The 17,779-nt window shown below is 34.2% G+C and overlaps 1 protein-coding gene across 6 annotated transcripts in view; it reads left to right on the top strand.

The window, feature by feature from the left end:
* The window catches only part of Sap47 (Synapse-associated protein 47kD), a 73,415-nt gene extending 62,097 nt beyond the window's left edge, over positions 1-11,318 (top strand). For 5 of the 6 annotated variants that reach the window (XM_068763389.1, XM_068763385.1, XM_068763384.1 and 2 more), the window contains 5 exons: positions 3,931-4,071; positions 5,327-5,466; positions 7,172-7,284; positions 8,275-8,388; positions 10,709-11,318. In XM_068763389.1, the coding sequence (XP_068619490.1) occupies positions 3,931-4,071; positions 5,327-5,466; positions 7,172-7,284; positions 8,275-8,388; positions 10,709-10,833 (633 nt within the window). In that variant the 3' untranslated portion in view covers positions 10,834-11,318. Of the gene's footprint in view, positions 1-3,930; positions 4,072-5,326; positions 5,467-7,171; positions 7,285-8,274; positions 8,389-8,712; positions 10,401-10,708 lie in introns of those variants that run through there. The other variant, XM_068763390.1, reaches the window with a different exon arrangement.
* Positions 11,319-17,779: the final 6,461 nt, after the last annotated feature.

The following is a 17,779-nucleotide window of genomic DNA, read 5'->3' as shown; positions in this document are numbered from 1 at the left end:
TCAGTGTTACATTGTATAAGGTTTCCTAGACTCGAATCGATTCCAGCAATTTATTGCGAAGTTATGTCCTTGACTCTAATCTGTTGTTTTCTGTTATTAACAATAAAATATCCTCACAGTATTAGATGGTTGACGACATGTATTTATTATTATTTAGTTTAATGCAGAGTTCCCCAAACTTTTTTGTGTCGTAGAGCCCTTGCCATGTTTTTCCGTGTTGGGTAGATCCCCTACTTACCTGATATTGATTTCCTGTACATTTCTAACTGTAGTGAAGTTTAGTGTTAAAAACTTAAAGTAAAAACCCATGTTAATTTATACATTTATTAATTGAATTTAAATTAAAACTACTCAAAATAAAATTTTGTATCTGTTATGTAAAATATACATAACATTAAATAAACTTAAAATAAACTATAAATAAAATAACATAAACAATAAGTCAATATTTTTAGTGAGAAAGATGAATCTGATGCTTTAATAATAAATTATCAACATTTGGCGTCAATTCAATCTGTTTTGATATTATAAGATAGTATGATGTAAGTAAATAGGTACTATCAGTGTAAATATTGATATCCACCCCCATTTTCATTTCATGGACCCCCATATTTTTTACGCTGTCGTAGACCCCTTGCAGGTTTCCATAGAACTGCATAAACTGCAACATACCACTTAAACGATAAATGAGTATTATCCTTAAAAGTCAATGCCATGTTGTATATCTGCAACAAAAGGTTTCTTAAAAAATTAGTTTAAAAAAATGTTATACATATTTTTTTCTATTTTTCCCTGCATTATAGTGTACTTATCTGCAAGATGTATATATTTTTAAAGTATAAATGAAAGTTATGTATTTAAGGGTTAAGATAATTTTTAATAGTAGCGTTTATTTTGCCATTCACGCTCTTGTGTACATGTATTCAGGGGTGATAGAAACCACTTTTGAACACATCACGCGCGATCACAGTTAAAATGCCATTACTACTGTTACGTAGCCTGTTCCGGTCTGGTGTAAAAATCAGGGAGGAATCAATAGCCTCCCTGATTAGAGAAGAGGCAACAAAGAAAGACTTCCTGTCACTCTGCAGAGTAATAATTAGCAAAGCAATTGATAAAAACCAAAGTTAAGTAAGTTCAGTAAAATTTATAAAACTAATGTAAAATAATCAGGTACAAAATAAAGAAAATGTTAATGAATAAATACATTTAACTTTTAAGTTAAACGGTTTTTTGATACCCATATTGAGGTGGTTGTGGAAAAATATGTACCTAGTCCGCCATATTGGAAGGGCGTCAATCTTGAATTTTAAATTTTGACATAATCATTGTGTTTTACTAGTGTAGCCCTTTCATTTGATACCCATATTGAGGGGTTTAAGGAAAAATACGTAATCCGTCATTTTGTATCGGCGGCCATCTTACATTTATAATGTTATTGATTTTATTAAATTGTATTGTCATCTAAACTAAATGTGTACCAAATTTCAGATCAATCTGACAACGGGAAGGTGCTTAAATTTCAATTTCTAATTTTGACCCCAAACAAATAAATTCCGTACGGGTCTAACTAAACAAAACCGTTTAAAAATGAGAGAAAAATGGAAGCTTATAGAGCGAAAGAGAAAGACAGAAGAATTGTGGTAAGAATGAAAAGAACGAAAGATCATGTGATGTATGAAAGAAGATAATGAAAATAAAAAAAGTATGTGAAAAATTAAATAATGTAAACTAGACCCTGTTCCACACTAGATAGGGGGTACGAGAGGCTCCCAATAGGGGGAGCCATAAAAAAAAAACGCGCTAGCTGCTCGACATCTTAACATTGCGCTGTAATCGTGAACCCAGGAGTCCGCGAACATGCCCTTTGCGCTGCAGTATCTGTTTTTTTTTTTTCATTATACGAAAACCGTTATTATACTGTACTCTAAATACATTGTACGATGCCTTCGTATAATTCGTCTAAAATTGGCATGTGTACAACCTTTGGCAGATTTTTTAGATCAAGGAGATACAAAAAGAATAGTACAGATATATAATTTATTAGACAGTTAATGTGAATTGCAAGAAGGCTGTGAAGGCTTCTGTGGCCGCCATAAAATTTTATGTTCCCCGCAATAGGTCAAAACCACATACAGTGAACCGTTGGCTGTATAAGCACCACATAAAAGTTGTCACAGTACGTACTAAAATCGAAAGTACCCGCCAATAAAACAGATAATCAAATTTAAGTCTCTGAAATCGGTTGAGGATTAATATCATCATTATTTTTATATTTGTTATTAGAAAAAAAAAAAGGAATTGTATTTAAATTGTTAATTGAGTAGGGTAGATACGTAACAAAATTATTATGGAGGGTAGACGAATAAAAAGTAACTGGTTAAATTTCCTAATCGACAGAATTCTTTATTTAAAACACTGTTTAGTTTGTACAAGAGTTAATGTATTTGTCGGCGGTTGGGATCCGCCCCGTATCCGCCGTCAGATTTATCCATTTTCCACCTTTAATTTGGACTTGGTTAAACGTTAAAAAAAGCCTTAGATTTCACACTAAAAAGGTTTAAATAAATTACATAAAACAATGCAAATTGCCGCTGATTAAATTTCGGTAGGATGTAAGCGATTCGTCATCACCGACCGTCGCGCGCCACGTTCAATCTTGAACTGCCGAATCAACATCGCTGCACGGTGGTTTTAACGTTTCACTAGAGCAGGAACATCCGGTCAGTTCTACTCTCGTCCACTTCCGGAAGTAACGTTCCATCTTCTTGTACTAGATGGCGCCACCGACTCTCCGTCATACTTTTTTGTTTTTGTTAATTATTTTTGTGTTCTTTGAGGTGGCATTCCGGAACAACAGATGAAACCTTTATCTAATGTTCGTATTTTTTTAATGACTCCTGTTATAGGGCGCCTCTGGTGCTTCCTCTGTCTTGGGTACAAAGGGTCTATTTTTACAAAATATTAACTTTTTTTCATTACATTATTCGCGTTCTTATCTTTTTTACTACTCAATGTCATTTATTCAGTCATTTTATTCTTCACAAATTTTTCCTAATCCTTTCATTCATTACCTTACTTTCGTCGCCTTCCTTCCAAAATGCTATAGCTTACATTTTGTTCTCTTTTGTTTTGATTTTATTTATCTAATTTATTTTTACATTTACTTAATTCTTATTATCCTATTTTCTTTACATTTATCACAGATCTAAATATTTATCTTGACTCGTCTTATACACTTGTTTTTTGGCTACTTGTTCCTTTTAATGGTCTCTCCTTTGACCCTTCTGCAGTATTCTAGAAGGTTCCCGCAATTCTCCTCGTTGTTCATAAGATGCGATATCTTGTAAGCCGATTTTTGTGTGCTTTCGGTCTGACGAGCTTTGAAAGCTTCAGAGATTTAGCTTGAAGGTTGCTATAACAAAGCTCTATTTGATTATGTCATCTTGAAATTGTGGTCTTCTAGCATTGTTTTCTTGTCTCTTACTTATATATACATATTATATTAGTGCAATGTGACGAGTGGAAATTGGTGTGCTGATTTTCACAAGACGCTGTCATAAAGAATATTATTCTTAAAAGGAAAAGGCCATGGTATAAAATTTTCTCTCTTCTCTAAGCTTGTTGAAATTTTGTTCAATATAATTTTGTTGAAATTTTATTCAATATTGCTAACGATAGATCGACAAGCGTAGCGTAGGCGTCCACAACAAAAAGAACATATGACTTTGTAAATTAGAATATGCTATCTTTATTTGGAAATATTTTGAAGAATCCTTTATCCAATATTAGACGTTCTGCAGCGAAATTATAATTATAATTACTCGTGAATCATCTTATCAGCCGATAGGAGTCTACTGGGAACTTTTATCCAGGAACTTCCTGCAATCACTAGTGGAAATATTAAAATGTCCTTTTTATTGTCCGCAGAGTATCCTGGGCGAGTTCAACCGTGAGCAGGATGCGTTCATCAAGGGTCAGGACGCTCGCGGCAACAACGCCGCCGCCCCGCCGTGGGTGGGCGCCCCCAATGAAGGCGCCCTCAAGGAGGAGTGCCTCTCCCTCTCGACTGTACGCTACCTTCACTGTTTTCATAATATCATGAGAAGTCTTTAATTGTGGGAATCTAATCAATTATTGGTTATTTTATCCATTATTAAATGAGCTGTTCAGAAACCAATGCGGTTAAGTTCTAAACAAAAAAAAAAAGAGAAAATTAATGTTTTTTGACACATTAGTTATTAAAGTACTCGGTTTATTAATTTAATTAGAAAAGTGTATAAAGTCTTTTTCGAGACGTAAACCCTGCAAAAGGACAAGATATGTACAGAATGTGTAAATAAAAATGTAAGTATATATTGAAATTATGACAGCATCTTAAAAATTTTAGGATTTATACCTCTTGGCAGTTGAAAAATATTGATAAAAGGTGGACATATTCACAATGGCTTCTGAAATTAATATACGATATTTTGAGAAGTATTAAAAAGGGCTGTCTAACCCAAAATAAAGTAAGCTACGAGTAAATCCTATACTAATTAAGAAGATTATTATTTATTTCATTAGTTTCCAAAAATAGGAAGATATAAAAAAAAGGACGTAACCGTATTGACTTCTGAGCGGCTCAAATATGTAGCAGTGTACGAAACAAAAGTGTTACTTATTTTCGACACAAGATGGCGGGCGAAATGCTGTACTTTTGAATGGCGTCGATAGATGGCGCGAATTACTATTGATCGTTTAATGCGAGTAGTTGTACAAAAGGACACCGCGAGATTAAGTTGACAAGTAATAAGGAACAATCTACGAAGATGTGCCATATCTATAAAATATGTGTTTAGAATTGATTCTTTTATTAATTTGTTCAAATTATATTCGCTAGAAACGCCATATGAAACCACTAAGCGAAATTAAAATTAATTTGTTCTTGATTATACTAGCATGATCCAACGTGAAATACGTGTCTATGATGATTTCAAACATTAATTATATAAAAAGTAGGGAATAAATATTATTTTCTTATCGATCAATACGTATGTCAAAATAGGAAGTTACTAATTCTTGATACAAGATGTCGCTGAAAACGCGGCAACTTCACAATTGTCGAGAGATATCACTATTAATTGTTTGGGGCAAGCGACAGCGCTTTGTTCCGTTGATTTAATAATATTATAATTTTAATTATAAGTTAATTTATTTAAGATGGAAAGGGTAGGGTGTATGTAGGTGTAGAAGCTAAATAGCTTTTTGCTGACATATCACCTCGATGATCTGTGTCTTGTGTTATATTTTTGGTGAAAGCTGGTGAAAGTGAATCTCGTTGCAGGACCGGAGGAACTTCGTGCGCGCGCCGCCAGCCGGAGTGGAATTTGAGTTCGACTACGACAAGATGTACCCGGTGGCTGTAGCCATCATGGCTGAAGATCCCAACCTCGAGAAGATGCGCTTCGATCTTGTACCCAAAGTGTTAGTACCTTATTTCTATTGACTTACCTTTTATATTTGTCTACAATATCTGTCCGTATCTGCTTTGTGTAGAGTAAAACTATGGAAAGAGATTTACATTTTAGTTTGCTTATAGATTTGGGACAAATCTCACGATCAAACAGATTAAAAAATATTTATTCTATACCCTTCTATTTACAGTTTATACCCATTGCATTAGTACGGGATATTTTATAATATAATAAGTATATCTGATACCTCTTCAACACGGAGTTTTGCTGCGAGTGTTGGAAACATACAATTTTTTAATAGCAACCCTGTTGTTAATGTGTCAATGTGAATTGTCAACCCATCTTTTGTAATATCCTCGAGACAAGAAGGCTGCTTTTTAATCAACTTCACCAATTCCAGAGGAAATCATCATAGTTTTCGTTCAGCGAGATCAAATCGGATGAAGAGCCGAGGTCACCGACGTATCTCGAATAAATTTTAATGGAATCAGGCATTACCTCGCGGAAGTCCATCCTAAGTAAGAAAAGGACCAATATTTAGCCACTTCCGAATTATGTTACTCTGTGTTTGGCACTAATCGGTGTAACATAACTCCTGAAGATGCCCCGTGGAGAGGTGAAATACGTGTTGAGTAATTTGGCGGTGGCGGTTGTGTGATTCTCATTGTTTGCCGCATACCCATTTATCAGCGGGCTGGCGGGCGGTGCACTTTATTGCACGACTGCCACTGCATGTGCGGAAGTGGCTAAATATTGGTCCTTTTCTTACTCTCGAAGAATTGTTTGTCTGAAGTGGCAGTGGGTGACATCGCTCATGCAACTAATGACCATTTGGGCCGGCAGTTCTCAAGTGGCACATGTACATGTTGTAAAAAAATTGACCTCTGTCTCGCCTGATGTTAAGCGTTGACGAGGTACACGATGCTACATGCTTGTCTAGAAGAACCCTATTCACTATTTTCTTGAAGATTCCTCTGTTATAGTTGGAAACAATGCCGCCGGTATATTGTTCCACTTCTTGGCTGTTCGCAATATAAAAGCATTAGCAGAACGCTTAGAGTGGGTAGAAGAAATTTCAATAGTGTACGGATGTAGATGTACGATGGAAGAAAGGAGATGGGGAAATTAATTGGTGGTAATTGTTGTCAATCAGTCTCTTGGCTCATCTCTGTATGGAGTCCAAAGCTTTGATTGCTTGTTGAAATTAGAATTTGAGATGTTGGTGTACTTTTGCAGCATCACGGAGGAAAATTTCTGGTACAATGGAAGAAAGGAGATGGAGAAATTAATTGGTGGTAATTGTTGTCAATCAGTCTCTTGGTTCATCTCTATATGGAGTCCAAAGCTTTGATTGCTTGTTGAGATTAGAATTTGAGATGTTGGTGTACTTTTGCAGCATCACGGAGGAAAATTTCTGGTACAATGGAAGAAAGGAGATGGAGAAATTAATTGGTTGTAATTGTTGTCAATCAGTCTCTTGGCTCATCTCTGTATGGAGTTCAAAGCTTTGATTGCTTGTTGAGATTAGAATTTGAGATGTTGGTGTACTTTTGCAGCATCACGGAGGAAAATTTCTGGTACAATGGAAGAATGATGGGGAAATTAATTGGTGGTAATTGTTGTCAATCAGTCTCTTGGCTCATCTCTGTATGGAGTCCAAAGCTTTGATTGCTTGTTGAGATTAGAATTTGAGATGTTGGTGTACTTTTTTGCAGCATCACGGAGGAAAACTTCTGGCGGAACTACTTCTACCGCCTGTCTCTGATCTGCCAAGCCAACGAGGCTGATGCCGCTGGTGGCCGTCAGCCCAGCGCCGACGACTCCCAAGGTAAACTCATCACCAGTAATTTCATTTGTGTCTTATCAACCTCACGAGATACACGTGCCAGATGTTATTCCGCACATATGACTTTTGATTGCTATGACAAAATTATTTTAATTATAATTCAATTTTGATGTCAAGTTTTGCTAACTGTTGTGAAAAGTATAATTTAGTTCCTTTACCACAATATATACACAAACTTGTTTTTGTACGGTACATTGAAATTTTGGATCATTTTGGAAATTTATTTAAAGGTACGCCACCTTTAAATAAATTTCCAAAATTTATTTAAAGGTGTATCAATTAAAAATTTAAAAAGGTTTTCTTTATCAGACTAGGATTTACAGAATATTTGCTATACGTGTATAAAACTGTAAAATGTATGCATATAAACAAAATTGTTTGTAATATTAAAATTACTGCATTTAAATACATGCATATAAATATATACAGTATATATACCAAAATTTTTTTTAAATTTTGTTTGTCTGTTTGTTTGGGCTAATCTCTGTAATGTCTAGACCGATTTTGACGAGACTTACATTGGCTAGCTGATATAACAAGGAGTAACTTTACTTTTATTTTAAAACAATTGTTAAAGAAAAAAAAAATAATTTTACGCAGAGAAAGTCGCGTGCACAGCTAGTATATAGGACGGTGCACCCTTTTCAAAAATCAAAGGTTTAAGAAGTAATAGATAACAATGATAATACAGTAAGAAAAATCGTTTTTAAAATTAACGTTACTACATATAAATTAATTATTTTTTATTATCTGTCTGGGTTATATAGAAATGTTCTATGATTGTCAGTGCCAGTGAACCTTACAAAAACATGTTTGAGTGAAATTTTACAATCAAATTTTGCATTTTTGATTATCATATTGTCACTTTTTGATACACGTTACATTCATTTTTATTTTATTTCTAGATCATTTCTTTTGTTTATTATTTTCATTTCATTCGTTTTCTTTTCAAATAAAAAAAAAAACAATTAGATGAAACGTCGGCAAGCGAGAGATTGATAGCGAAGGAGAAATCATCTCAGGAGTCCATCGACGACGTCAAGAAACGGATAAAGTCTTTGAAAGTCGACAGAGAGAACGAAGACGGTAAGGCGATCACGTGAGATGTAACAATCGCGAGATATTTTGTCTTCTATGTTTAATTTTTCATTTATTTGCTTTTTAATTTTGTATTTCTGTTCGTTTGTTCACTTCATCAACACACACAGTTCAACTAACACAATTTTTGGATTATCTATGTTGTTTATTGTATATTTCTTTTGGATATATATCTAAAACCAACTTTGAGGAATAAATGATTGAGACGATAGAAATTAAAACCAATAATTAAGTGACAATTGTTTGCCAAAAGAAATATCTACGTGTTTTTAACGAGTTTATAAATGTATCTTTTTCCTGTCTGGAATGCAGCTTAAACGAGACGGACTACCAAGGGGCAACCGCAGTCTAGACGATCTAAGATGATCCGCCGTCATCCGCATTAGCTTCGCAAACGTCAGACGATGTTACTTTGTTTTGGCGTTCACTAACTTAGCTTAAGTTATCTAACTTGGATACGGCGCGTGATCGTCGCAATCTGTCGCTTGCGTGAGAATGTATCTGTGAAGCTCTTATATAGTTGTCTTGATAGAATGATGAAATGTAAAACGACTCCCGAATCAATTTACTCCACCGCTACTCTACCACATCTGAGCTTTACTCTTGATCACACTTGATTATTTCATTGTTCTATCAACGTCACCTCTGTTATAATGTTCCCTATATGTATATTGTTTCGGAATTTTATGTGTATAGACTTTAGCTGTTCAAAGTCATCGTTTCACGTTTCCAGATATTTATATTCTATATTCACTGTGTACCCATACCTTCATACCTTGTTATATCGTGTGTGGTTTATAATCGAATTGACAATATAGCCTACTGGTTGTTTATAAACTTTACAATTGTCTATTCGTTTCCGGTGATCCTGTCTGTTGAATAAACTAATATAAGGTCTAACACTCAATAGGTGTCTCTTAGAGGAATGTATGTCTAAAAATTTTACTAGTCCCTATAGAATGTCTTAATGTCTATTGAATGTTATATATATGTATAAGTAATTAAGGTAATGTTCACATATTTTAATAATGTTCCGTTCGGTAGAGATGTTGCATTTATACTTGTGTTTCGACATTGCTAACAAAATTGTTTTGACCGCCTGGTTTGAATATGATATTACTTTTGGTATCGTCTCCATCTACACTTTCGTTTATTACTCAAAGTTGGTTGATAACTTCAACTTCATCTGTAACTGATCGAAATTTTGTAGCAATGTTGAAACTCATCACCGTTCCTTCAATAAACGCTGTCGGATTTTATAATTTAAATTCTGAAATATAAAATTTTTCTAGAATACACATGAATGTTATCTTAGCAATTATTTCTGGAAGGTTTATTATCATCATCGATAATCACAAGTGTTATGATCAGAGTCGTCACTGTAGACAAAGTGTTAGATTTAGAAATAAGTACATGTTTGATGGAACTGTTATCACAAATTCTGAATTTGAAATTTATTTTGTTAATCCAATTATATCAAGCATGGTGACAGGTCAATTAAAATTTTGTAGTTCTATCCTAGTTTCATCATCTGTTTATCCTTTGGTAATGGTTCATGTGAAGGATCTTCAATGACAGATGAATATCTCAGCGTTGTATAACGAAATGTTTCCGGTGATATGTAAAGGCCTATGTAGTTTCTCTGTCTCTATTTCCATTTCCGTAATTTGTTTTGTACTATTGATTTTCCAAATGAGACTTTAATAACATGTTGTTGTGTTGAATTTTTAAAATTATCGATTGCAGCTATGAGTTGCACGATTTGAATAATTCGACACAGTTCAAGTATTACTTTCAAATGTTATGGTAAATGTCGGAAAATGTTTAAGAATACGAATCGATAATTTCGAATTTTATTTATGTCAAATAATATTCAGGCAACACTGAATCATAGCGGTGTGTTACGAATGCCTAGTGAACACCTATAGTGGTAACATTCCATAGTACTTGGAAATTTTAATTGTCTAGAATACAACATATAGTACTTAATGGCATTTATAGTTAGCTATTATGAATTGAAATAATTATATTATTCTAAAATATTAAGGCATTTTTATTTTAAAACTTTTATGACACAACCTATATGTAGTTATGATCTGTCAAAGAGATTGACTTAACTGAAGGTTTTTTTGTCATTTGATATAAAAAGCCTAAAGACGAACATTAAAATCAAGATATAAGAAATATCTTCCAGAATAAAACAAAATAAATGAAAGAAGACAAAATAACTCTATTAGGTAAATAAATATCCATTTAATTAAATATAACAAAATGATAATGGAGTAAATGTGATTATGAAAATTTTCAGAGCAATGGGAGAAAGAGCTGGAGGCGGAGTTGAAAGAGTATGAAGTGGTGGCGGAGAAGGCTGGTGATGAGAAGTGGGAGAAAGAGTGCGAAGATCTTCTAGGGGACGAAGTAGATCTCAAGTAGGCAAATAAACGAGAGATAAGAGTTCATATAAACGTTGTTTTAAGCTATATTCGCATAACAGATTTAATATTCTGTTTCATTCAACTGCATTTGTACGAATGAAAGAGATAGATGATTGAAGTAGGCGTCAACAATTGTAAAGATGTAAAGATGCGTTCACTAGTGATTATTTTTTATATTTCCTAAAATTATTTCATTATCGAATCCTAGTAGTTTCTTTAATTTCCAAACTAATAATAAGGTTTTAATATTTTTATAATTATGTTTTAATTCATGTATTTTGGTTCTAAAACATGACATGTTTGATATATCTATGCCAATCGACACTTGTTAAGATAAGTGAGGAAGCGAAATGATTATTGTTAAATTAAAGGTAATTTACCTGTACTATATCTAGTTTGGTGGGTTTGGTTCAACTCCTGTTTCTATTAAACAATTTCTGAACAATAAATTAAACTAAAACAGACAAATTAGCCACATATTGATCTCTTCATTTTCTTTTCACCTATAACCAGTTCCACTGTATACAATTTACCATCAATGTAAACACATCCTTACCTAATTATGATTAAACATGGAGGAAATTTCTGCATTAACTGTTATATGTTAAATGTAGAAAACTTGTTTCTCCCGAACAATTTATACTAGTTCAGATACAGGATGACTAGAAATCAAGTTTCAGTAAAAATAAATAACAATGATAATTAGTATGAAAAATTTTGTTTCTCCATACCTTGTACTGCTAGAAGCTTGACACATTATAATAGAAAAAAATTACATTTCAGAATTATCACCTCATACAGAATGATTGGAAATAGATGTAAAATCTTTAAAGATTTGCTGATAAAATAGCCACACATTGATGTCTTTAAAAATTATACACCTACAACCAGTTACCACAATTTTTCATCAATGTAAACACATCCTTACCTCATTGTCATTAAGAAAGAAGGAATTTTGTGTATTTACTGTTAGTTATATCTCTCTATCGTAGCGTAAAGGTTTTTTTTTAAACGCGAGACGCTTTTAAAAGAGATGCAGTGTAAAATTTTGTTTGTTAAATGATTTTATAATTTAGACAATTTCATCTTTATTGAAACATTTGGTAATATAGTTTTTATTTGTTAATTTATATAAGGCAAAGATATTGTATAGTGTTATACAGGATGTTAGGTATTTGATTTATCTATTTTATCGATATAAAACCATACAAAGGTGAAATATCTTCTCGGAGTCTTCTCGTATTTTTACGAGTTAAAACAATTTTTTTATAATCTCATGTTCTTCATATATTTGAAAATTGATGAAATTTATAAAAAGATGATAAAATTTTGTGCCCTTTTTTGATTTACTATTCTCTAACTAAAAATCCGGATCATTATTATATTTGTTTGTTGGTTCTCCTCACAAATAGACAGAAAATTATTACTGCACTTTACGCTATTAGTTTTTCACATATGGTTTTTTGTCGATAAAATTTGAAGTACAGTCAACATCATATTAGCTGATTGAAGTCCAGTGCAAGGCCTAGGCCTTCTCCAAAGATCACGTTCACGCGACCTGGACTATTACCGTATACCTAGTGGAGGACTCGAAAATTGAAAAAATCCTGTATATCCTTTTAACTTAACAATGGGTCTTTCACTATTATAAATATATATTTAAAACTAGATATATACTTGAGTATATTTGATTTGTAGTGACGTCATGTTCATTTGTGTCGTCTGTGTACATTCCGATATTATGTTTGAAATAAATACTTTTGAAATCAACGATTTTTTTTATTTTATTTATCCTATGCTCGATGTTTCTCTACATTATCTAATTAAGGAGATATATAGATGGACGAAATTTAGTGATATAGATCAGCATATTGGCAAATGGAGGAGGCAGTGTGAAGGCTACATCGCAGAACAGATGGCCGGTGGTGCCTTAAGGTTCTGCCGCTTCAAAATGATTTTACAAATCTGTGGGAAAGATCTGTACAGCAGTGGACTTATAGCTGAAAGAATGAATAATAGGCAGTTTTATTGTAGCCTGTTCTTTTTAAATAGTCCGTAGAAGGTGGAAAGAAGGCATTATTAAAGAATACAGGCTGCTGTTCATAACCGGTATTGATAAATCTGGAGAAAGATCTATGTCCAGCGGTGGACATAATACAGTTGAAACGACGATGAGTATTGCATGAGTTATAAATAGGTTAATGTTTGTGAATTTGTCACCGGATCATCTACAGTTGGAGAAAGTAGATTTTTTACTACAAGTGAGGGGTGGTCGTCAGTACAGGCCCCTCGTCCCGTACTAGATAATTCGATGTAAAGAAAAACACTTGCCGGATACTTAAACTTATATAATATCACAGAACAATAAATCTCAATCTGAGTTACAAGTATTTCCTTTGTTGAACAGCGGTTGAAGCGAGACGTCCGCTCTGTAGCGCGGCGCGTTAGAAAGAGCGAGGTGTACCGAGTGTAAGAAGAGGCATGCAAAAACAGATGCGTTCTTAGATAAGAAATTTGGGTGCGTTCTATAGAACGCCACACATGAAAAGGGAAATTCAATAGAAATATAATTGTTTATATACATCGTGCGAAAGAGAGCGCACTACAATACTCCTCGATTTGTGATTGGTTGACGATTTTTATTGGCGGAATATTGTTTTGACAGTTTTAAATCGGTATAAATATGGGCAGTTTGATGAATATACACACTTCTATTTCGTGTTGTTATTACCTCCAAAACCTACCCCTAGGAAGAATCCCACACTTTCACTGCTCAATTTTGAACCAGCTAGATAATGGGATTGTATTAAAAAACGGACGGTTTTTGGTCTTTGAGTTGTTCCATATTTAAAAGCTTGGATGTAGAGAGCTTTCTTAATATCCAGTTTTTTAATATAAATATTATATTGTCCTTCAACTTGTCAACAATCTTAGTATACAAGATCGAAAGGATGTGGCTGTATTTGAAGTTCTGTGTGATGTCAGCTATTTTAAACTGCGCCTAATCTTTGCTGAATTAATTGGATATATATGTCCAAGAAGCATATATTTGTGTTAATGGCAGCTAACACGCTTTGTGCGAGTTGTTTTTTTAATTCCTCCTCCATTTTACTAAATGAATCAAAATATAAATATTCAGTTGTTACGAAATATTTAAATGTAAAAAAATCTAATGTATGTATAAAAAAAACTAAATTCGGTTTGAGCATAACAATAATAATAAATAATAGAAAACGAGTTAAGTCTAGTTGAGTATAAGTTAAAAAAAAATAATTACGAGGAAGTCATTGCGTTGAGGCAACAAAAACGAAAAATATAGACATTAGACATGACACAAACAAAATGAAAAAATTTAGTTTAGTATAATAATTTAATACCAGGGCTTACAAACTTGTAAATTATTGCGGGCCGCAATTGAATACGAATTTAAAACACGCAAAAGAATGTTTTTTTATATATATATTTAAATCATATTTATTGAAATTATATGAACAAAAATACAAAATATGTGTATTAAAGTTAGATATATACACACGTATATGACAGCACTCCTAACAATACTTAAGATACCAGTTAGTTAATTATGATCGGTGTTTGGATTTCGCTAATTTTATGATGGTATAATAATAATAATTATTCACACCAATAATTTGTTTCTATTTCCCAGCAGCTGACAAGGGTTATATAGATTTAAACATTTAAATAATTCGACAATGAATCGGAGATAAAAATATTTTTTTAAAGACCCTCATGTGACTCGCGAGCCGCAGTTTGGTTACCTCTGGTATATACAGTACATAACAACTATTAAGAATATTTTAAATAAAAAATAATACAAAAAATGACGAATCTAATTGTTATTGGCAGTCTGTCAGAACACCAAGCGCTCTGTGTTAAGCGTCTAAAACAAGATGGCGCCACACGTGTACTAATTGTTACAAATGACAGGTGAATGACGTCATTATATGACGCCATTAAAATGACGTCTTAACAACAACATATTACGTTTTCTCTCCTGAACTATTAACATTAAACGAGTGATTAAATGAATCATCTCGTGAACATTGACCCAATACAGTCGTGCCAGGACAGCTGAATACATGAAAGACGAAACCAGCGTAGGAAATTTCCACGACCTGTTCTTCTTTTCAGCTGATCGACGCTCACTGCTAGGTATAAGCCTCCCGCATAATTTGGCTCTATGAGCAGTTCTGGGCTGCTCGCATCCACCTCAACTATGTCGTAAGGGGTCGGGGTCCTAGTTCTCGTGGTAAATCCAGTCTGGCCAAGCTGATCGAAGTTGGCGTCATGTCCAATACAAACACTGACTGATCAAACCGAATTTAACTATGTCCTAAGTTCACCTAGTGTTCTGCACACGCTGCGTCTTTGGACTCGTGGTCGCACTCGAGAAATCTTCGGCCCCAACGGCGATCGACTACCAGTTCCGTCTCGCTCACTGCTACTTCGAACGAGCAATTCTTCGAGCTACGTCGGTTATATTGGTTCGAATTACAATTCAATGATCAATCAATGATTTTACATAAAAGTATTGTTGACGCATTGGCCAGAAATATGGAACGGAAATGCTACTCTTTTCCTCGACAGCAAAACGCACGGATTAACGACATCCATATACATTTTTTTTGACCCCCGCTATTGGGGGCCTCTCGTACCCCTATTTATGGTGGGACAGGGACTTTATTTGCAATTTAATTTTTCACATGATTTTTTATTTTCTCTCTCTTCTTTCATATTTTACTTTCTATTTCGGTCTATTATCTATCTTTCATGCTACATTTCTACTTTCTTACCCTTTTGCTCTGTTCATCTATCATTCTTTCCTCTTTTCTTTTTACATTTTTTCATTTTACATTTTTATTTTACATTTTTACTTATTTTCTATAATACATTATATTGCACATTTGAGTTTTATTTTATCTTATTTTATCACATTTCTTATTGTATATTTGGATTTTTATTTTTTTGTATAGCGGTTTTAAGTATTTTTTTGCAACACGCGAGGAATTCTTTCCTAGTTTCTTTTTCGCCTATCAGGGAGGCTATTGTCTCCTCCCTGATTTTAACGCCAGTCCGGCACTCGAATTCGAGACATCCATATATTATTGAAATCGGTTCAATCCGCACTAAGCGTTTTAATAATACTTTTATATCAACATCCAGGGTATGGAACAATCTACCGGCGTCGTTGTTTCCAGTTATATAACTTCGGAGTCTTCAAGTTCAGAGTGAATAGGTTTCTTCTAAGAAAAGGACCAATTTAGGATGGACTTCCGCAAGGTAACGCCTGATTCTATTAAATAATAGGTTTCTTCTAGGTCATTACTTATCATCAGGAGAAACAGAGGTCAAATTCTTTGCTTATAGGTGATAAAAATAAATACAGTGTGGCGTTCATTAGAACGCACCTAAATTTATTATCTATGAACGCATCTGTTTTTGCATGCCCCTTTTTACACTCTGTACATCTCGCTCTCTCTCTGACGCGCCGCGCTACCGAGCGGACGTGTCGCTTCAACCGCTGTTCAACAAAGAAAATACTTGTAACTCAGATTGAGATTTATTGTTCTGTGATATTATATAAGTTTAACCATCCGGCAAGTGTTTTTCTTTACATCGAATTATCTATTACGGGCCCGTACTTACGACCACCCCTCAACAGATTTCTGTTCTATTGTCCTCCTAAAATATCTTTATAGGGGATCTCAATTTGATTTTCGAGAAAAAGTTATTCTACCAATAGCAATAAAATAGCATAAGCAATAAAAAAGCAAATAAATAAAAACGTAGTTAAAAACACGACAATTACGTAACTAAGATACCTTATCATCGAACTGCTAAATTTATGTTTCAATAAAAAGAGCAATAGCTGCTTATCTCCAACACTACGGTTTACCTATAAGAAACCTGTGTCCTACAAACCTACCTAAACACGATACCATATCTTAGAAATAAATGCTCTAAGAACTGTATAGTGTTTGTAATAATTATGACGAGAAAACCTACTTTATTTATTTATTATTAGTATTTATTAAATTGGGATTACCATTCTTCACTTCATCATCATTTGAGCTAATATCTCCATTACAGGACATAGGCCCCAAAGATCGTCACAGTGATTGGTCGTGCGCTTCACGCATGTGACGACGTCCTGCGACTTTGGCTATTTTGGCCAAATGATACCTCGTCTACCAGGTCGTGGAATTCTGCTGTTGGCTGCATGAGTCACGTGCCCCGCCCACAGTGCCTTATTGCGGTATAGGCCTTCCGCAAAGTTCGCCACGATGACCAGTTTTGCGCTGCCAGCATCAAGCGACTGCTCGCCACCTTGACTATATCCTAGGTTCACCGAGGGAAGGGGGGAATCTACCCTCGCAGTCTTCCGACTCCTGGTCGCATTCGAGAATCTTTCGGTCCTAATGGTCATCACTGTACGATCCATGTGCCTTACTCACTGCCACTTCTTTTTATGTTAGTTTTGCAGATCAACTCATTTCTGCATAGCGCTATCCAGTGCTTTCTGGGTGACCTTGAGCTATCTAATGAGGTCCGCTGTATGTGACTACGTCTGGGATCCGTATGTACACCACACATTGATCGAAGACCTCCGTCTTCGAATATTGAGATATTTTGGACGCGAAGGTTTATTCTTCGCAGAGGTATTTGGTGAATTGTTAAAACGAATCGAGTTTTTATTTACATAGTTCACGGATCACGCATTTTCCGAGAACATTTTCACAAAGCTGTACCAGTTTGCTAAGCTACCAGCGTCGACTTCAACAGAAAGTCAGAGATATAGACAACTTCTATATATTAAATATAGTGTTAATAGACATATACTGCTCGCGGTTCAAACAATATATTTAAATTTTATAGCGTACAGTAAAACATTAACTGTCGGTTGTAAATACAGTTGTCAAGTA

This window comes from Battus philenor, unplaced genomic scaffold (genome assembly GCF_028537555.1).
Source record: "Battus philenor isolate CCGP_79_NKW_IND1 unplaced genomic scaffold, ilBatPhil1.0.hap1 SCAF_18, whole genome shotgun sequence".
Taxonomy (NCBI): domain Eukaryota; kingdom Metazoa; phylum Arthropoda; class Insecta; order Lepidoptera; family Papilionidae; genus Battus; species Battus philenor.
Note: the sequence above shows the minus strand (reverse complement) of the source record. Positions and strands in the feature narration are given on the sequence as shown.